Genomic DNA, 22,171 nt, shown 5'->3' on the forward strand with positions numbered 1-22,171 from the left:
TGACAGGCTAACTTGCTTCACTCAAATATATGAAGGACATACATGGGGATCAAACTCCACTATTCTTTATTGTAGACCTGTGGGAATGCATTGGCTTCAATGAATTGTGTTTGCTGTTTTGCTTTCAATTTGATGTACTTTAAATTTGTATTTTGTGTGCACTAAATGTTTTGCCAAAAAAATATCTGTTGTGCTCATTTGAGTTATGGTTGTGGGGAAGTTTCTTTCAATATACAGTAACTTACCAATTGAGAAAAGCTGTAAAGTTTTTATATATCATTGAAATTCATAAAAATAATTAAAATGTGTCTAAGGAAAAAAGTCTATATAATTTTACTTTATTGCTGCAAAGATAAAAAAGTAAAAATAATGCTAAATGGGAGGAAGAACTTGAAGTAAATGGGATGGTGACTGGAGATGCTCAAATTATGGAGAAAATGTACTTGCAAAGCACAACTGTACAACATCACATTTCAACAGGTCCGATTTCACCCTTGTCTTGAAAAAAAAAAAAACTGGGGACAATGTGGTGAGAGCATATTTTAACCATTTATACTGGTTCTGCTAATGTGAAATGATTTTACACAGGCATGTGCAGAGAAACATTAAACATTTTGAAGTTTGATTTCATCATGAATTTTACTTTGTTCTGCTGGCGAAACTGCCTCTAGAGATTTTGGGAATAAGCACCTTGTAAGAATAAGAAGGAGCACAGCGCTGAAAGAAATGACAAGAAACTAGCTTCAGATGTCTATCTCTTAAGTACAAAAATGGAGGGAACTGATGGAACTATGTTAAATTATGGAAAAGACAATAGTCGACGCGAGAGATCAGATAGATTTATTTGAAAGAAGGATTAAGTGTGAAATGTGCATTAATGAATTTAAAATATCAAATTGCAACTGACATAACTTACAGATGAGGCATACTAAAAAGAAGTCAAACACATGAATAAAGGTGATGTCCTTTTTGTATTTTTTATTATAATTTATTTAGTTTTACTCAGTAATCATGTTTTGTGTTCATGTTTGTCTCTAGTAATTGCAGTAGTAGTCAGATAAGTAGTGGCGGTTTTTGCAGCTGTTGTTTTGGGGGCAGCAGTGGCTCTCATTCAAGCAGTGGTTATTGCTGCAGTTGTGGTAGCTGTTGGATGAGTAGTTGTTATGCCAGCAACAGTTCTTGTTGCGGCTAATGAAATGGGAGGTGGGAGCAGTGGGAGCAGCCAGAGCAGCAGGAATTATTGTTGCAGCTGTTGTGATAGGAACAGCAGTGGATGCCGTAGCAGTAGTTGTACATAAAACAGGAATGGTTGTTGCTGCAACTTTTGAAGTGGGGCCATCAGTTGTTGTCAGAGAAGCAGTGGTTTATTTTCCAGCTGTTGTAGTTGTATGGACTGTAGTAGTACTAGAGGTGGTTGTTGTTGCAGTTGTTGTAGTAGTAGGGACTGAAGTAGTAGAAGTGGTTGTACTTGCAGCAGTAGTTGCTGTGGCTGTAGTAGTAGCTGCAGCCATTGAAGTTGTTGTTGCAGCAATTGGAATAGTGGCAGCCGTGGTAGTTGTAGCAGCAGTAGTTGTTGTTGGAGCAGGTGGAGTTGTAGGGGCTGGAGTAGTAGTAGTAGTGGCTGTTGTAGCAGCAATAGTTGTTGTTAGAGCCATTGTAGTTGTAGGAGCTGCAGTAGTAGTAGTACTGGTTGTTGTAGTAGCAGTGGTTATTGTTACAGCTGTTGTAGTTGTTGGAGCTGGGGTTGTAATAGTGGTTGTTGAAGTCACAGTTGTTGCAGCTGGAATAGTAGAAGTGGTTGTAGTTACAGCAATACTTGTTGGAGCTGGGGTAGTTGTAGGAGCTGGAGTAGTAGTAGTGATTGTTGTTGTAGCAGTGGTAGCAGGAGTGGTTGTAAGTGTAGGGACTAGAGTAGTAGTAGTGGTTGTCGTAGAGGCAGTTGTTGTTGTAGCCTTTGTAGTTGTAAGAGCTGAAGTAGTAGTAGTTGTGGTTATTGTAGTAGCAGTTTTTGTTGCAGCTGTTGTAGTTGTTGGGGCTATAGTAGTAATACTGGTTGTTGTAGCAGCAGTAGTTGTTGTTTGAGCCATTGTAGTTGTAGGAGCTGTAGCAGTAGGAGTTGTTGTAGAAGCAGTTGTTGTTGTTGTAGCTGTTGTAGTTGTAGGAGCTGGAGTTGTAGTAGAAGTGGTTGTTGTAGTAGCAGTGGATGTTGTTGCAGTTGTTATAGTTGTTTTGCCCAGAGTAGTAGTAGTGGTTGCTGTAGCAGCAGTGCTTGTTGTTGCAGCTGTTGTAGTTGTAGGAGCTGGGGTAGTAGTAGTAGCGGTCGTTGTAGAAGCAGCAGTTGTTGTTGGAGCCATTGTTGTTGCAGGAGCAGGGGTAGTAGGAATAGTAGTGATTGTTGTTGTAGCAGTGGTAGCAGCAGTGGTTGTAGTTGTAGGGGCTGGAGTAGTACTACTAGTGGTAGTTATCATTGTTGTAGCCCTTGTAGTTGTTGGAGCTGGAGTAGTAGCAGTAGTGGTTATTGTAGTAGCAGTTGTTGCTGCTGTTGTAGAAGTAGTAGTTGTTGTAGTTGTGGTTGTTGTAGTAGCAGTGGTAGAAGTAGTAATTGTTGTAGTAGTGGTTGCTGTAGAAGCAACAGTAGATGTTGTTGCAGCTGTTGTAGTTGTTGGAGCTGGGGTAGTAGTAGTGGTGGTTGTTGTTGTAGCAGTTGTTGTTGTTGCAGCTGTTGTAGTTGTTGGAACTGCAGTAGTACTACTAGTGGTTGTTGTAGAAGCAGTAGTTGTTGGAGCTGGGTAGTAGTAGTAGTGATTGTTGTTGTAGCAGTGGTTGTAGTTGCAGGAGCTGGAGTAGTACTAGTGGTTGTAGTAACAGCAGTAGTAGTTGTTGGAGCCATTGTAGTTGTAGGAGCTGGAGTAGTAGTAGTAATGGTTGTTGTCGTAGCAGTGGTTGTTGTTGCAGCTGTTGTAGTTGTTGGAAGAGGAGTATTAGCAGTGGTTGTTGTAGTAGCAGTAGTTGTTGAAGCTATTGCAGTTGTTGGAGCTGGAGTAGTAGTAGTAGTTGTTGTTGTAGTAGCAGTGGTTGTTGCAGCTGTTGTAGTTGTTACAGTTGTAGTAGTAGTGGATGTAGTAGAAGCAGTAGTTGTTGTTGTATCCATTGTAGTTGTGAGAGCTGGAGTAGTACTAGTAGTGATTGATGTAGCAGCAGGGGGTGTTGTTGCAGGTGTTGTAGTTCTTGGAGCAGGGGTAGTAGTAGTAGTGGCTCTTGTAGTAGCAGTTGTTGTTGCAGCTGTTGTAGGTGTTGGGGCTGCAGTAGTAGTAGTAGTGGTTATTGTAGTAGCAGTAGTTGTTGTTGGAGCCATTGTAGTTGTGAGAGTTGGAGTAGTACTAGTAGTGATTGTTGTAGTAGCAGTGGCTGTTGTTGCAGCTGTTGTACTTGTTGGGGGTGGAGTATTAGTAGTGGTTGTTGTAGCAGCAGTAGTTGTTGTTGGAGCTATTGTAGTTGTAGGAGCTGGAGTAGTAGTAGTAGTGGTTGTTGTAGTAGCAGTTGTTGTTGCAGCTGTTGTAGTTGTTATGGTTGTAGTAGTAGTGGATGTAGTAGCAGCAGTAGTTGTTGTTGTATCCATTGTAGTTGTGAGAGCTGGAGTAGTACTAGTAGTGATTGATGTAGCAGCAGGGGTTGTTGTTGCAGGTGTTGTTGTTGTTGGAGCAGGGGTAGTAGTAGTAGCGATTGTTGTAGTAGCAGTTGTTTTTGTTGGAGCTGTTGCAGTTGCTTGGGCTGGAGTAGTAGTAGTGGCTGTTGTAGTAGCAGAGGTTGTTGTTGCAGCTGTTATAGTTGTTGAGGCTGGAGTATTAGCAGTGGTTGTTGTTGCAGCAGTAGTTGTTGGAGCTATTGTAGTTGTAGGAGCTGGAGTAGTAGTAGTAGTGGTTGTTGTAGTAGCAGTTGTTGTTGCAGATGTTGTAGGTGTTGGGGCTGGAGTCGTAGTAGTAGTGGTTATTGTAGTTGCAGTGTTTGCTATTCTAGCTGTTGTAGTTGTTTGGGCTGGAGAATTAGCAGTGGTTGTTGTTGCAGCAGTAGTTGCTGTTGGAGCCACTGTAGTTGTAGGAACTGGAGTAGTGGTAGTTGTGATTGTTGCTGTAGCAGTGGTAGCAGCAGTGGTTGTAGTTGTAGGGGTTGGAGTAATGCTGGTAGCGGCTGTTTTAGCAGTAGTAGTTGTTGTTGTAGCCCTTGTAGTTGTTGGGGTAGAAGTCATAGTAGTGGTTGTTGTAGTAACAGTCGTTGTTGTTGGAGCTATTGTAATTGTTGGAAGTGGAGTATTAGCAGTGGTTGTTGCAGCTGTTGTAGTTGTTGGGGCTGGAGTAGTAGCAGTTGTGGTTATTATAGTAGCAGTTATTGTTTGTGGAGCTGTAGTTGTTGGAGCTGAAATAGTAGTAGTGGTTGTAGTAGCAGCAGTTGTTGTTGTTGCAGCTGTTGTAGTGGAAGCAACCATGGTTACTGCTGATGTTGTGTTGAACAAAACGGTAGGTATGTTCGGAAATCCCCAGAACTTTGTCGATAGCCTTTTTGTTGTGGCTGCTAGCGTGATTGATTTTGTAGTGGTGGTTGTAGTTGTTATTTTTGCAGCTGTTGTAGCAGGAGTACCATTTTTTATCGCAGCAGTGGTTGTTCCTTCCACTGTTCTACCAGTAGCTATAGAGGTTGCAACTGTTGCTGTCGGGCTGTATGATCCAGTAGGTGCGGTAAAAAATCCCCAGAAAGGGAATTCTGTTGAAGGTGTGTTTGAAGTTATGCTGAATGTTACAGGGGCCACAGTTGTTGTCTCAGCAGTATTGGTAGCAGTGCTGCTGGGAGTGTTTGTGTTTGCTTCTGTTGTACTGATGACAGGAGTGGTTGGGTTGAAGGGGCCAGTGGGTAAGGTGGAAAAGCCCCAGAATGAGTCCTCTCTTTTTCTTCGCAAAGAATGGTAAAAATTATGCCTTTGAGAGGCACAGGATGCCTTGAATACAGTTTTTTTCCAGCAGAGTTTTGGTACAGCATCTTGAGAACAGGGCATCCTTCCTGATGGAAAACGTGTCAGAAAGAGTGATGGTAACCAGGGTGGTAAGGAAAGTAACAAGGAAGGACCTACTTTGGCGTATATTTCATGCATAGATAGCAGGTTGAAACGGCCTGACGTGGAGTCACAAATCAATCATATGGTGCAATGTGTGCACCAGTTTATTTTCGTATTAGGTATATAATGATCAATTGTTCTTGGTGCAATGCCCCTGGTTATCTAGGTGGGCTCAGCTAAGGAGGTAGTAGTATTGACATTCAATGTGGTTAGCTAGCTAGATAGATTTTACAAAAAATGTTATTCAGCACAGCTACCTAGCTTGAGGGAAATTGCAAATTCTTTTTCCATATATGTCGAAACACTCACATTTTGCTGATAGATATGGTAACATGGCTTTGAAATTCCTGAAGTAGCTAGCTTGACAACAGTTAAAGAAACATTAGGACAGCGTTTCTCAAACCTCTCCTGGAGTACCACTTGTCCTGCATGTTTTAGATCTCTCCCTGCTCCATCACAGCTGATTCAAATGATCAGTTTGTTATTAGGCAGCTTCAGGAGTTCATAACGAGTTGATCATTTGAATCAGCTGTGTTGGAGCAGGGAGAGATCTAAAACATGCAGGACAAGTGGTACTCCAGGAGAGGTTTGAGTAATTGAGTGGTCAGATGCGGCAAGCATTGGATAAAGAGTCATCAAAGAGACATTCTTTTGTTAAAATAAAAATTAGACTCAACACTTCAGCAAACTAGGCAACCTGACGAACCATAGCATCCATACGCCATGCAGCACTGTAAGTATACCATAGTACCACAAAAGGTGAAATGTCACTTTTGAAGGCAATAAATGTGTACAGTTTGTTTACTGTCACCTTAAATTTGCCATGACCACACTAATCTAAATGACGTGGTCTGAGGAGTCGACTTACACTGATATCAAGCACACAGTGTCCCCTGCAAGGAATACAGAAGGTACAGAGCAGAAAATAAAACTCTTAGATTGGAAGCAGGAATCAAATGTTTTGTGTCTCAGTGGTGAGGGGCAGGGCTCGTAAGTGAAAGGTTGCCTGTTTGATTCCCTGTTGGGGTGTACAGCCGTTGTACCTTTTGGCAAGGTACTCATTTCAAACTTGTCACTAAAAATCCAGCTGGGTAAATGAATAACATGTGAAATTGCAACCTGTAGTGAAGGGCAAGAACAGTTACCCCACCCAGCCTTGATCCTGGGTCTACAGGGTACCAACCATGTGACTTTGACCACGACACCAAAGAGCCAGGCTCGTTGGTATGGTAGTCAGAGCGCATACTCAACCGTATGTAAGCTGCTCTGAATAAGAGCATCTGCTACATGACAATAATGTGAGTTTAATAAGGAGAAGCTATTGAATGCATATATCAGGTCATGATACAGTGCATCTTGGCAGAGGCACCTCATGACATCATCTGGAGGTGTTATATGTTAATGTGAAGCACATGACGTGCATCTGGGACGTGATTCAAAAGGCCAAAGCACATCAGAACAGAACAGTGAAAAGACAAATAAAAACAGAAATAATGTGACTGTGCAAAATGAATGAGAGACAACATGGAGGAAGAATGTCAAAGGTATCCTAAACATCTTGTGATGGAGGATGAGGAAAGATTATAATTTAGACAGTCCCTGTTATTGATTAAGCAGAGCATTAAAGAATTGAAGAATTCACATCAAGAAGAGTGATGTGAATGTTCAAAAAAGTGATAAGGCTACAATAAGTTAGAGAGGCCAGATATCTCAGTTAGTTTAGGCATTCCAATTTCTCAGTGGAATACTGTTACTGTATACAAATCATAATGATTGTTTCTCTATTCAACTGGATTGAATTTTGCATTGTTACATTTTCTATTGTTTTGTCATACTCTATATGAAGTGCATTGCTCCTTCATTCATCATGCTTTATCAGTTAATTTTCTGTGATGCCTCAGAGGTTTGTAAAGATGTCTGCCTTCAAAGGGAGCATTTTGCAGCTGTGTAAAATTTTTACAGCTCAGAAGTTCCTTACCTCAATCTTTATATGGCAGCCCATGAATTTGACATTTATGGTGTTATGATTCTTGTGTTCAGTAAAACTATATCTGCAAGACTTGGGGACATTTTGCAGAGGTATGAAGCCATTAGAACCTGAAAAAAATAAAACATTAAATGTAATTGACAACATGAGGTTAAAACAAAATAACATGCTTTCTCTAAAGCTCACTAGAGCACTTGCTTAGTAAAAGATTTATACATTAAACCTTTTCAAGCAATGATAAAACATGAACAAGGAAACATAATTTGTCTTATGTACAATTTGGAGATGTAAGCAGCTATAGAACAATTATTTTCAAAAAGAAGGGATACACTTACAAGTATATATACAGTATACACAGTATATACCTATATACACAGTACAGAACACAAACTGACAGAGCTTGACAATGCACCCATATACAGTGGGTTTTGATATGCAGTATCCCAAGCTTGAAAGTAGTCAGTTGGGCTTTATTAAGACAAGCTAGTAAACATTCAATTTGAACAATATTTTTCAAGTAGTTTAGCCACACACTTTGAGAGGAGTGTGTTTATCACGTGTCTCTGAGCATTGAAAAGTGCTGTTAGGAGCTGTCAGTCCTGTGTGGATTTTTGGATTAAATCAAGAGAGGAATAGTCATTAAGCAGAAAAAAGGTGTGGATGTTGGGGTAAGTAAGTCAATACACCTATTTTTGGACAGAATGGATTTGGTGGCAGCTTCATTTTAAAACATCAAAGGGGAGTGGCATAGGCTTTACGAATAAGCTCAGTAAATAAGTTGATGACTTTTATTCTTTGAGGATATGAATTTTTAGGACCAAATTAATTTCCAGTCCAGCTGAACATCAAACATATCCATTTCCCAATGCCATGCCTGTGTCACGGGCAAGGGGAGAGAATCATCCCAAGGGACCTGGTACTCATGCAAGGAGGATCATAAATGCCAGTAAAAAAGCAGGAGAATCCTGTATTTAAATAAAACTCTTTTAGATCTTGAAATGAATAAAGCCTATTAGAACTGAAAAAAATTTTCAAGGTATATAAAGCTTTTATTTGCCCATGGCTGATAGCAAATGGTTGGCCAATAGTCAATAAGGGGCTGATTCAGACTTAAGGGCACTGAGATATTTCTTTGCATGTCTCATTTATGCATTTTTCAGTTTTTGGGATCCAGACAGTGGATATATGTATACATCATAACCTGCCTTAGGCTGTGGAAAGGAACTATTCTGACAAACTGTTGAGATGAAATGATTCTTTGCTTGTTATTCCAATGTTATCTTTCCTATTGTTGCGTTCCACAAGTTTCTTGGCTGCCTTTTCCCAAGGTCAGTGAATAATTTTCCACTTTTTGCCCCAAGTAGCCTAGGTTTTCTGGAAAATACATGTACAGTGTTTTGTGACAATTTTGTGTACAGCGCTTGATTGTAAAAATGTGCTGTAACAAGTAAAATTTGATTGATTGATTTACTGAAATCCACACCTTCCTGCTCAGAGCCTTGTAGCCAATAGATTTTCTCACAGTAGAATTGATTGAAGCACTTGGAGACTGATGGAGTAGAGGTTGTACGTTCAGAGTAACTAGCTCTGAAAGTGGTCCTAAATTTCTCTTCTGGGACAACTGTGTCAGCTCTCCCAGCAGTTTTTTTTTTTATTGCAACCACATTTATTCGATTACATTCCTCATTGGTGTAGATATAGAAAATACATTGACTATAGCAGAGCTAGCTACCCAGCTAACTAGCTACTGTTTAATTTATAGCAAATGTAACTGTAACTGACCTCCTTCAAACACAATAGCATTGAAATGTAATGTACTTTTTTGTATATGCGAGATGGCAAATAACTGCTGTAATAACCTACTGTTACAGCCAGGCTCAAATCAGGCAGCTGTATTCAAAAAAGAATAAATCTTATCCTCTCTTCACAGCTATGGTCTTTTAGGATCATGTTGTGAAGATTTAATAAAGTGCAAACAGCTTGCAGGACATGGTGTAGGTCACCTCCAGCATTACGAGAAAACAGATGCATATGTAGGGAAGTGTTGCTGAATCACTGGATGATGTACTAGCTTCATAAAATATTGCCACTGCTTTTGGGGACTAAGACTCACTGTCAGATTCCACAATGTACCATAGGCAAGACCACTGCTTATTTTCACCATGGCTGGTACAGTCCATTGTGCAGATTTATACAGCTTCCAGGTCTTTTGGAAGAGCCAGCACTAGAGTTGCCGTTTTGTCCATCCCAAAGCAGTGGATATGAACTCTCACTTTTCAAACCCAAGTCCATCTGAACAAGGCCTGGGAATTCCTTTGTGCTGCATCCTCTATGAACAGTGTCAACTGTGTATGGACACAGAGAGCATTGTAATATTTTGCGTTCTGGACCTCTAGCTAACTAGGTACCTAGCTGGCAAAGTTGGGGAAATTATCCACCCATTCCTATGTCAGCTGATTCACTGTCTGGAGCTAGCTACCATTTAATCCATGATGAATATCATTGTCAAATAAGTTTGAATTGTTATGCCAATCTCCCCTGTCAAAAGACAGTGTTATCGTCCAATGTCTCAATAAAATTATTTCCTTTTCTGTGCAGTAGCTAGTTATTTTTTCAGAGAAAACCTGAGATCTCACCACAGGTTTTATAACTTCAGGAGTGTATAATACCTACAGATAACAGGGTGATTTGTTCTTACAGGAACCAGATGTCAGGGGAGATTTTTTTGCTTTTTTTTTTAAATGAATTTATCTTCTAGTCTGTGCCTTGTGTGTTCCAGACAAGAGAATATTACGTCAAGTTTACGTCAGGAAAGTAAATGTTTAACATTTCTTTAATAGACTAATTATGCAGGGTTATCAAATGGAATGAATTGATTTAAATGTAAAATTCAATATATGTCAAACGGAAAATCAGTTTTCTATCTTTATTTTCACCATAATTTTCCTGTCTAGTTGCCAGCAATGTTACAAGTGATGGCCACTGATGTGCATGACTTAATTGACCTTTGACTGTTTGGAACGTTTGCAGACAGAAAACAGACCTAAGTGTCAAGTCAGAATTCACGTATTTTGGAAAACTTAAAGACACACCGTCATTTTCATCAATATGACCTTATGGGCAGCCTCTGCTCAAAACACACATCTCCCATATAGGAGCTTGAGCAGCCCACGTCTGAATGCACTTAATAGTAACTTAGGTGTCCAACCTTTCTCTGTGCAAACACTTAAACAGGGTTTGTAGTGCATTTCTCCTCTGAATTAGGTCCTAAAGTACAATAATGCCATAAAGATAATAGTTCATGAAATCCAGATAAATAGACAAATTTTCGATAATCATAACAAATTTTCCAATTCCATTTTCCAAATGTTTTATTTTAACACCAGCAATTAATACACTACAATACATGGACGAAAGGATTCGGACGCCTGACCATTTCATTGTAATGACATTGTATTCAAATACATATACAGTACTTTAATATGGAGTTGGTCCCCCTTTTGCAGCTATAACAGCTTCCACTCTTCTTGGAAGGCTTTCCACAAGATTTTGGAGTGTTTCTGTGGGAATTTGTGCCCATTCGTTCTGTAGAGCATTTATGAGGTCAGGCACTGATGTTGGACGAGAAGGCCTGGCTCACAATCTCCGTTCCAGTTCATCCCAAAGGTGCTCGATGGGGTTGAGGTCAGGGCTGTGTGCTGGCCAGTCAAGTTCTTCCACACCCAACTCATCAAACCATGTCTTTATAGTCCTTGCTTTGTGCACTGGGGCACAAATTTAAATGCATACGATCTTGAACACAAATGGGTCAGTGACAAATAAGAGTTGGCAAGATGGGCAATTCAAATACCATGTTAAAACTTTTAAAAAGAGTATGTCTTAGGTTTGTTAAAATGTATATTTTGTATTTCTGTTGGTTTCATATAATTTGAAATGGCATTTGTACCTTTTTTTTTACAAAAGACAGGAGTGAATGCACATGAAATTGTCAAATGGTGTAACCACAAAAAGAATGAAAATTATTAAATATTTTACCCACCTAGAGTTTATGTAAGTGTGCTCATAAAAGTAAATATTTCGTTTTGAAATATCATATGGAAGTAGATTTTATTATGATGATTTCTACATTTAAATATTATGTGTTTTTGTGATATTGAGCAAGACATTATGCTGTTAACATCTCTGTTTTCTGAATAATCTTTGGCAAATTATGTAAAAACTATTTAAAAACATATTATTACAATGTAACAGAGTACTACATTTTATCTACATGAAGTTTTTTGTACATTATCAGAATTATATGAAAAATACTGGTTACACCAATTGACATTAACCAGTTACACCAACTGACCATATTGCTTCTACAGTCTAAGGCAAAAAAACTGACACCAATAGTAAGCACATCAGTCAGAAAAGTCAACTGAAATTAATGCTTTATTATATTCCAATACATAAAAAAAAAAACATTTTACAAGAATGAAGTAACAGGATTAATGCATGTTTTATATTGTGATTTCAGTTATAGTAAAAATACCGGACAAAATCTGGTTAAAAAAACATATCAGCAATCATAGTTCAAGTGTGTGTGAGTGTTTGTGTGTGTGTGTGTGTGTGTGTGTGTGTGTGAAAGAGAGAGAGAGAGATCCTATCATTTCTCAATCATTTCTTTCCAGAAAATTGTGTCTGTGTGACAGAACTGAACTGTATTGTTTCATTTCAATGCAGAAAAAACATCTGGCAGAAATCAGTAGGAACCCATGTATTCAGTTTCAGAAAAGAAAACTTATAAAATCTGATAAAATAACATGCTAACATATGCAACAGAATATGTTTCTGTTGAATATGTTATCTTTCCAGTCATCCATTGTGAGTTTTGAATGGCGTGAGTTCACAGGTTCTGGCTCAGAAATGACTTGCAACACATCATACTCATAGTAGAACAGGAGGTCAGGTGGATGAGGCCAGGTAAAGACATTCTTCCCACCCAGCTGTTGCATGTAGCTAACTTCCACTTCTTCACCCACGACCTGGATGACCTGTCCCACAAAAGGCTTCCTCTCATACCTGACCAGAACAAAATTTCCTTTCAGATGCTCCAGATAGTCTGAAGATGTCGAGGGGAGGCTTTCTGGTAGTTTGTGGAAATCTACTGCAGATGGACTATGGCACCTGCAGATGGCTGGTCTGGCACAGAAACATGAAATGTCTCTACACTGAATTGCAGCTGGCTCTTCACAGGTCACCTGATGAATCTTCAGCGTACCCTTCACGGCTGAGACATTTTCTGGGACTGATTCATCAAACTTTGCAACATCTTCCTCTGATATCCAATAGTACTGGATGCTAGAGGGCTGATCTTTCAGGAAGTTGTAAAGTTCCTCTGCTGTCTGCAAATCAGTACCTCTTTGGACCGCTGTATCTGCTTGACGCTTGACAGCCCACCCACTCCATCAGGGGCTCCTTTTCGATGTGCTTTCTCGCTGAAGTTCCAAGTGACTCTTTGGAAGCCCCATATAAAAGGCACCGTGCTGAGAAGGTAAAAGTTTCTTCTGTTTCTGTATTGAGTTCTATTTCACTATAACAGCATTTCACACAGGTGCGATACATGCATTGCTTACTGGTGGTATCACATGCAATAAATGCCAACAACTCTGAAATGCTGTTTGTGAGTAGAATGCCTCTCTGATACAATTTGTCAACGATGAGCTTGACATTTTCATGGTCAATGAAAGCACAGGTATTCCTGTCGGACTCTTTTGCAGGTGTGACATAATAAGGGCAGTATCTTACAAACCGTCTATATGACAATTGAAGGTGTCTCAAGACTGTTTCATTGTACTGTGCATGGAGATCCTTCAATGAGTGAAGCAGCACCCTCCTTTGTTACGTGTCCTTCTTGCCTGATATCAGGCGGCTGTTTTCATCCCTACAAAGAAAGTTGGCCACTTGCTCTTTTCTCACTTGTGCAGTTTTCTTTTTGTCTGTCAGTTTGTTCTGCTCACTGACCAGTTTCCTCTGTATCTTATGTACCTTAAGTTTTGTTGCCTGAAGTTCCCTTTTAACTCTGCAAAGTTCAGACCTCAGCCTTTCCCTCTCTTTCAGCACTGCACTATGGTATATGTTTGTTCTTTTCTTTCCTTTCCTTACAGGGGTTGAAGATGCTTGTGGTCTCTCTACACTTGGCTGCTCATAGTCATGGTCAAGATTATTTCTGATGGGTTCAGGATGGTCTACATTCTGGATTTGGTCATCTGCTGATGTGTTCATTGATGGTGGAGTTAAATTCAGAACATCAGCCAACAGTCTTTTATTTTTTCTGTAGTTTCTTTGGTAGTCTCTCCAATTTTCCTTCATCTGCTCCTGCTTTTGTCTTGAAAGCTCTACTATGGGTGTATTTCCAGTCTTTCCTTCTCCTTTTCTCCTTTGATAACTATGAATACAACAGAAAAATAAAAATATTGTGTTTAAAACAATAGATCTTCCCCTGTTACCAACTCACCCTCTCATTTCCCCTACCCTTTCACAACATCTAAATCACTACATCACTGACTTTAATCTGACATTCACAGGAAGTGTGTGTGTGTGTGTGTGTGTGTGTGTGTGTGTGCGTGCGCACACATGCTACCTTTCATGTCTTTTGACAAGGTAATTGGCCCTTGCAGCAGGATCAGCATTCATTCGTGCTCTATGACGCGCTACTTTTTCCTTGCTTGATAGAGGCATCTATTGGGGGAAAGGAAACTATATTATACTGTATTTATTATTTGTATATATAAACACGCATACATAGGCATATAGTACACATATTTATCATAAAATAATGAAAGTGCATCATAAAAATGTGAATTTTAATATTTTAGGAATATTTCTCCTATAGGTAAAATTATTGTGGAATTTTAGGTCTTTTAAAGCTGCTGTTCATGTTCCACAGTAGGTGTCACTGTTTAAATGATACCCTATAATATAATCAGCACAATAAATGACTGATTTAGGCCTTATTAGATACAATTGTCCTCAAAAAGAAAGGTTTGTATTATTAGTCAAATGGTGTAACCGGTTACACCATTTGACAATTCAATTTAAATTCAAATTTTACAGGCAATAACATGGACAACTATGTAAGCACATGACCTTTGTGTGAATACACAGTTTTTAACGTAAATACACATTTACACAATTATTATTATTTATCATTTTCATGAGGTCATACCATTTGACATAACCTAAGCATACCTGACCATGCCCTAAAAATGTGAAATTATTTCATATTTTAAAGAGAGATACTAACCTTGACATTCAGCAGTTATGGTCTTCAGGGGTCCTGCTCCGTGATGTCATTTCCTGTCACATGATCTTCTTGCATAATATTTATAAAATGGCTCCTTGAATGGAGGTTACACCACTTGACATTTCAAGAAGTTGACTTGACAGACATTATTCCCCACATTAATTAAAATATTTAGAACAAATATGTTTCATCATTTTATTTAATATTAAATATATCTTATGTAAGATTATGCCAACATACATGATATAGTGTTTTATTGGGAATTTCACATTTTTTCAATAAGGTAAATTATTTAGCACAAAGTTTTTGCGGTTACATCACATTGACATTTTTGCCATCATCCTTGAAATATTCTCTTAAAATGGATTAAAATCAGAAATTTTAGATTAGGTCCTGAAGAAAATAATGTTTATAAGTAATCTGTCTATTTATTTTCAAATTTTAACACTTTTAAAGTTAACTAAATCTTATGGACACAAAAAATGAGCGTCATGTCATTGACCCAAATATAAATGACACCATTCTAAAGAGAGTTGGGATAAATTTGTTGTGGCAAGAACAACAGGTAATCCTTTTCATTCACAAAACACAGAAAGAATTTTATTGGCTGGTTAAAAGGTGTATATTGGCTCCCTCCAGCAGTAGTGTCAAGTAGTATCAAGTATGACTTACACTTTTATCCAATATTTACTGAGGCAATTGTGGATTACACACCTTTCTCAAGGGTGCAACAGCAGTGCCCCAGCACCCTTTAAAATTCATGTTAGGTCTACATTATTATGTATTACTACATTATTTGCTAATTTCCATTTTTTACCCAGTTGGTTTAGGTTTTCAGAATTTTTTATTCCCCCTACATTTACAAAGTGTTCTGACAATCTTAATTGTTAAAATGCATTATAGCAAATAAAATTTGGTCAGAGATATTATTCTGTCCCTTTTGTTTGAAGACATTAGAATTCTGCAAATACTATGGTGTACAACGTTTGACAATTTTACAGTTACAAGCAGCTGAATCGATGCCATGGATTCCTGGACTAACAAATTGTTTAATCACTTTCCCCTTGAAATACTTGGTAACATCCTGAAAGGACAATTGGATAAATTCTTATGTGGTCCCCGATTTTGCAATACTTAGGAAAAGACCTTTTTGCTACTTCATGGAGAGGCACATAAGAAATGAAATTTGTTACTGGTAATGAACACATTTAAGGACTTGATATTTCTCTAAATAACTAATTTCCTTAATCTTCCATTTGATTCTTCTCTTTAATTGTTTACTTTCTCTTTAGTTCTGTTTAAATGCTTCATAGTTATTGTCATTTATGCTTTTATTAAAATGTTTTTTTTTTATCCAAATGTGCTGTTCTGTTGTGTTTTCTTATTGTTTTTATTTGTATTGTTTTGTTTCTTTTTATTTTTATTTTAAGCTTGCTTGTGTGGTATCTTTTCTTTTATTTGCTTATTATTTTTCTATTATTTGGATTATTATTGTTATTCTTGTTATGTTTTCTTTGGAAGGAAAAATAAAATAAAATAATTGAAAGAACTGCAGCCAAATGTGTTACAGAAGGTTTTCACCATTGTGATGAATCAAGGACCAAATCTGTAGCGTTCTAGTAATGCCTATAAATAACCCCATTTAAGCCTATCAAACAATATTTCTGTCACACCCGCTCCCAGTCAGCCAGCTCAGCCATGCCCAGTTCAGCCCGGCTCAACCACACCCACTCATCAAGCGCACCTGTGACTCATTCCTCAATCAAGTTCTGGCTACTTAAAGACTCAGTTTCTGTTGCCTCATTGTGAGGTATTGTTTCCTGCAACTACTAAGCTTGCTTGCTGCCATTCTGATTTGTGACTACCGTGTTTGACCCTTGCCTGTTCTTTGGACCTAGCTTGTGTTTTCTGGATCTGGTTTTTGCATTGCTGCTTCCCCTTGCCGACCTGTTTCGTCCCTGACTCCGTTCTGGCTTCTGTGATTAAAATCTTTGACCGCACTTGGATCCCAGTCTGTTTTCATTACATTTCTGTGTGCAACAAAAGATTGCTGCCTGTTGTGTAATTTCAGTTGCAGTTAATAACATGAAGGAGACATTTAATGTTGTAGCATGCTAATCAGACTTTTGTGAGCATAGTGTGAGCATAATTAATCTTCCCAAGTAAAGCTCAATTAATATATTTAAAATATATATATTACTGCTGTTTTGGTATGTAGAAATAGATTTCTGCTTTGCCATAATATATGTTAAATACTATTTCTCAGTGTATTACCATATATTTAAATTCCATAAGGGGTGAGATAAGGAAGCCTTGGCCAACCTACCCATCCCTACCCCTGGCAGAATGAAGCCAGTTTCTTCTGCTAATGTGTGTTGCCAGTCATTGTCAGCCTCTTCAAAACCTGGGTCATAGAACTCTGCACTTAAGGTGAATGTGTCAGTACTGCAGCATCGTAGCCGGTTTGTTTTTGTTTTCCCCGTCCATGTGCTCTTGTTTACTGTTTCCTTGTGTTCCAGCCCTACCCCACTTTCCGCCCTATCCCCGCCCACCTGACTACCTGATTGCATCCACCTGCCTGCCTGCTGCCCTGCATCCCATCTCCTCATCTGCCCTGCCCTTTATCTACCCTGCTTGTCTCTGTCTTGTTGCCAATTCGTCACAGTTTTCTGTTTCACTACCAGCCTTTTTCCTGTTCTGCTTGCTAGTTAGTATACCTTGCCTGTTTCCTTGACCATGAATTCCGGATCTGTTTTTTGGTTTCTTTCACTGTGTTTTCCTGGCTTTGACTTCGCCTGTTTTGATCTCATTTTCTGGATTTCGATTTGGACTTTAATAAATCCCTTGTGCATCCTCCATCTCTGTCTGCGCCTGAGTCCCTGCCTGAGTCCTGTCAGAATGTCTTTCAGACTGAGCCATTTCAAAAACCCCAACCCCACAGCATTTCCTTCCTGCCTATTCCTCACCCACTGAGTTTAAGTGTTTTCATTTCTGAACACATTTTATGGCTTTTTACTCTCAGAGAATCACAAGTGTCATCCTGGTTATGGATATCTTTTGAATCCCCTCACAAATTACTTACCTCCATGGTATTCTCCTGGCTGTATATCCCTAGCAAGGGTATGGATTACTTCCTTCTCATCAGCCCTCTCAGCATCCTTGGTGTCAGTTCCAGAAAACAGGGGGAGCTGAACACTAATCACCTGAGCTCCACTGAGTCTATGGGCATCATGCCAGTGCTGGGTCTGAAACCTGGATCCGACCTCAGGACTCTTTGGCATGGCAGCCTCATAACTGGAACCATAACCATTGTGCTTCTCATCAAAAGAAGATATTTTCCACATTCTTTTTTTAAGGAATTGGACAATTAAATCAATGTCTCTGTGACTACTAATAACATGGGCTTTTGTCTATCCATGCGAACAATCCTGACAACATTAGCAACTGCTCTTTTTGCCCACACAACACATTTACAGATAAAAGTGCAGAAAATTCAGTGCAAACTTGTCTGATCGCCACGCGTTTATATAGGGAATCCACGGAGTCAGATGAGCAGACAGAAATTCATAACCCAGTGCTGTGGGCCTCAGCATCCCAGTGATTTATGTGTCAGTTGGGCAGTGTCCTCCTCACATACAGTCTATCAACAATTTCGATAGTGACACCTAAATTATTAGTTCGTAGTAGGTAGTTGACTTCTTTAAAATTACTATCTAGTGGGTTAATTCTCTATTTATGTATTCACCACAGCTGAATTTAGAATTTCCCAGGTTAGAGGAACTATAATTTGAGTGACAGGAATCATGGCAACCCTGTGGCTTCCCTCCAATTTCTGACGTGTAAAGTTATAATAAATTACAATTGAAGTGCATGGGGAGTAAAAGGGTCAAGTCACTGGAACCCCAATTTCCTTATTAGTTGGTCAGCAAATTCTATTCTTGGTTGAAAAAGAAAACCCAAACAAAGATTTAAACTAGTAAAAATATTTTAGAAAAAAGGCGAAATTTACAGTTTCTGTCAGGAGTCCTGACAGGGTTAATTGGCCAGGCTAGCAAGTGAACTAACCAGAAATGTAATACATTAGGCAGTGAGCCTGATGGCTGAAATTAGAATTAGCTAGCTACCTAATTAGCTAGACTGGTTTGAGACCCTTTGACCCCCTTAATTCTGAGTTTGTCGCATCTGGTCAGGAATAGCAAATCTATATTGGGGATATTTAATCTGTAGTGAGTTGACATGACAAGGGATAATGTAGTTAAACTGGAAATTATAGGGGGATTTCTTTTAGAAAAGTTTTCCCAGTGTATTGAGGTTATAATATCACATTGTTCTATTGTGGTTTGGAAGTTGGTTAGTCAGCTGGCTATCTTCTGTTTTGCTCTCCATGCTGTTTTGACTCTGGCTTGTGTTTTTTGACCTTCCCAAGGATATGGATTTGGATTTGTTGGACTTCCTTATTAAAGTACCAGAGCTCTGCACTTGGGTCTTCTGTCTCTTTCATTACAGTATGTATTTTGACAGCCAACAATCTCTATGAATATTTCAGGAAGTCAAGCACTCACGGATTGATCCACAGAAAGCACAGAGCATAATTTGAAGTGGTGTAGAGTAAATTGCATCTCATAGTGAAAATGCATTGGTTAGTTTATTTGGAACGCTGTCATTGAGGTGACAGTGCTGCTGCATGGTTTGAGTGGGTGATCTCAGTGAGTACTGTTTCATACATAATGCAATAACCTAGTTGCTCTATTATGGGGCGCCAAATGTAACAGACCTTTTTTCGTGGACAGAATGCCTTCTGTGCTACGAAACGCATAAATTCATGACAAAACCATATAACACCGTAACGCCTTTTGTCCTCGAAAAACGCAAACGTGGATAGTTCCTTTCGTGCACTGAACTGACCGTTGTGCTTTTCATTTTGTAGACAAAAGGCGGAATGCACTTCGCACTATGTGGACAAAAGAAACTCATTTTGTAGACAAAAGTAATTCTGTCCACGTAACAGATGTCCTAGGCCAGCATTTATGCTGTTGTGGCACGAAATGCAGAATGCGCTGTACTATCATCATTCCGCGCCATCGAATGTTCATTTTGTTCACTTAACTGTTTTTCCTATATTACTGAAATTATGATGCGCACGAAAGGGATTTAGCACAATATATTCCGTGACTCCTCAGTTACAGAAGGCATTCCGTCCACGAAAGCAAAGGCTGCTTGAACTTTCGTAGACATCAGTATTTCATGGACACAATGCTAACGCGTTTGTGTTTTTTGTGGTTTCATGCGTTACAGTGTTACATGGTTTCGTAATTAATTTATGCGTTTTGTAGCACAGAAAGCATTCTGTCTGCCAAGGCAAAACGTTGATGTTTATGAAAGTTCCAGCAGCCTTTGCTTTCTTGGACAGAATGCCTTCTGTAACTGAGGAGTCACGGAATATATTGTATAATAGCTTTAGTGTCGAGTTTAATAGCATCTGCAGAGACCATGGGGTAATCTTGATCTTGTTCAACCTTGATCTTGTTGCTCAGGCTTCCATGCTGTCCCTACACTTCCTAGCCCTCACTGAGACGTGGATCACACCGGATAACACCGCCACCCCCACTGCCCTCTCCTCTGCCTTCACCTTCTCCCACTCCCCCAGACCCTTGGAGAGGGGTGGAGGAACTGGTTTCTGGATCTCCCCCTCGTGGAGTTTCCATGTTGCCTCCTTACCTTCCATCTCCCCCACCTATTTTGAATTTCACACTGTTACTGTCTCTTCCCCTTGTAAACTGCACATGACTGTTCTCTATCGTCAACCAGGCTCTCTGCAGTTGTTACTAGATGAACTGGACACCCTCCTCAGCTCCTTCCCTGAGGACGGAACTCCCATCCTGCTGCTTGGGGAATTCAATCTTCCGCTGGACTCCACTCAGTCTGCTGGTCTCCTCCCCCTCCTCCAGTCTTTTGACTTCACCCTAGTGGTGTCCCCACCAACACACAAGGCTGGCAACCAGCTGGACCTTATCTTCACAAGAGGCTGCCCTGCTCCTGATTTCACGGTCACACCTCTCCACACCTCTGATCACTACTTCCTATCCTTCTCCCTCCCGCTCATATCCTCCCCTAAATCCTCTGCTCCTACCCTGTTAGTGTCAGCTCAATGCAACCTTTGCACCATCTCCTCAGGTGCCTTCTCTTCTGCTGTGTGCTCTTCTCTCCTTTCTGCTGAATCCTTCTCACTTCTGTTGAGGAGAAATCCTCTACTGCCCTCTCTGTGCGGTCCTTCTCCCTGGACACCCTCTGTCCCCCTGTTACCAAACCAGCTCGCCTGTCCCCTCCCAGTCCCTGGCTGACTCACTGCATTCGTGCAGACAGAGCCAAACTTTGTGCTGCTGAAAGGAGATGGCAGAAATCAAAATCTCCAGATGACCTATCCCATTTCCACTCTCTTCTCATTTCCTTCTCATCTACCATATCCTCCGCTAATGTAAGGGCTCAGGCAGGGACTCAGTCGCAGACCTTTTCAGGTTGCAGGCGGGTTTATCAATGACGGCAGGAAAGTAGCAAAACCAAAAGCAGGCAGGGTCGAAAACCGGAAGGCAGTCCGTGGACAAAAACAGGGTCAGTAACAGAAGCAGGCAGGATCAGGAACCGGGCAGGCAAACGATCAGGCAAAGGGACAAAACGGCAGGCAGGAAACGAAGACGAAGGGCAGGCAGAGTCAGGCACGGAGAATACAGAAATCCAAAAAACCGCGGGAACGAAACAGGTACAAAAACGCTGAGACGAACTGGCAAACAAGACAGGAACAAGCAGGGTAGAAATAGGGCTGGGCTGATGAGGAGATGGGATGCAGGTGAGCAGGCAGGCAGGTGAAGGTAATGGGGCAATCAGGTGGGCGGGGACCAGGCGGGGAGCGGGGCGGGGCTGGAACACAAGGAAAAACAAAAGCACATGGACAGGGAAAAACAAAAACACCACAGCTAGGAGGGCGGAGCCCTGACAGTACCCCCCCCCTACGGACGCCCCCAGGCGTCACAGCGGGTTCGCCAGGGTGCCGGCGGTGGAAGTCCCGGATGAGGTCGGGGTCCAAGATGTCCCTGGCAGGGACCCAGCACCTCTCTTCAGGACCGTAGCCCTCCCAATCAACCAAGTACTGGAGTCCGCGCCCCCGTCGCCGAACTTTAAGCAGGCGGCGCACGGTGTACGCCTCCGATCCGTCGATCAGGCGGGGTGGCGGGGGCGCCCGGGGTGCAGGACAGAGCGGGCTGCGGAAGATGGGCTTGATCCTCGAGACGTGGAAGGTGGGATGTATGCGGCGGAGCGAGAGCGGCAGCTTCAACCGGACCGCTGCGGGACTGATCACCTTAGCAATGGGGAACGGCCCGATGAAGCGGGGGGCGAGCTTGCGGGAGTCTGTTCTGAGGGGAAGGTCTCTGGTGGAGAGCCACACTCGCTGACCCTGGCGATAACGAGGGGCTTTGGAGCGGTGGCGGTCGGCGAAGCGCTTAGCCTGGGCTGAGGCTCGCAGCAGGACGCCTCCAGGTGCGGCGACATCGCCGGATGAATGCAGCTGCCGAGGGGACGCCGACTTCCTCCTCCTGGGCAGGAAACAGAGGGGGCTGGTAGCCCAGGCAACAATGGAAAGGGGACAGCCCCGACGAAGAAGATGGCAGGGAATTTACGGCGTACTCCACCCAGGGCAGGTGCTGGCTCCACGCCGACGGCTCCTGGGACGTCAGACATCGCAGCACCGTCTCCAGTTGTTGGTTCGCCCACTCGGTCTGGCCGTTGGACTGGG

The 22,171-nt window shown here is 41.0% G+C and overlaps 1 protein-coding gene across 1 annotated transcript; it reads right to left on the reverse strand.

Moving 5' to 3' along the window:
- Nucleotides 1–1,404: 1,404 nt before the first annotated feature.
- On the reverse strand, nt 1,405–20,107 carry LOC118796426 (mucin-2-like). The gene is made up of 5 exons (XM_036555284.1): nt 19,952–20,107; nt 3,866–4,013; nt 2,851–3,753; nt 1,688–2,785; nt 1,405–1,646 (listed from the first exon to the last, which is right to left on the reverse strand). Exons 1-5 carry the CDS (start codon nt 20,105–20,107, stop codon nt 1,405–1,407), a joined length of 2,547 nt encoding a protein of 848 aa, XP_036411177.1.
- Between the last annotated feature and the right edge of the window lie 2,064 nt (nt 20,108–22,171).

The sequence above is a fragment of the Megalops cyprinoides genome, chromosome 21 (genome assembly GCF_013368585.1).
Source record: "Megalops cyprinoides isolate fMegCyp1 chromosome 21, fMegCyp1.pri, whole genome shotgun sequence".
NCBI lineage: Eukaryota > Metazoa > Chordata > Actinopteri > Elopiformes > Megalopidae > Megalops > Megalops cyprinoides.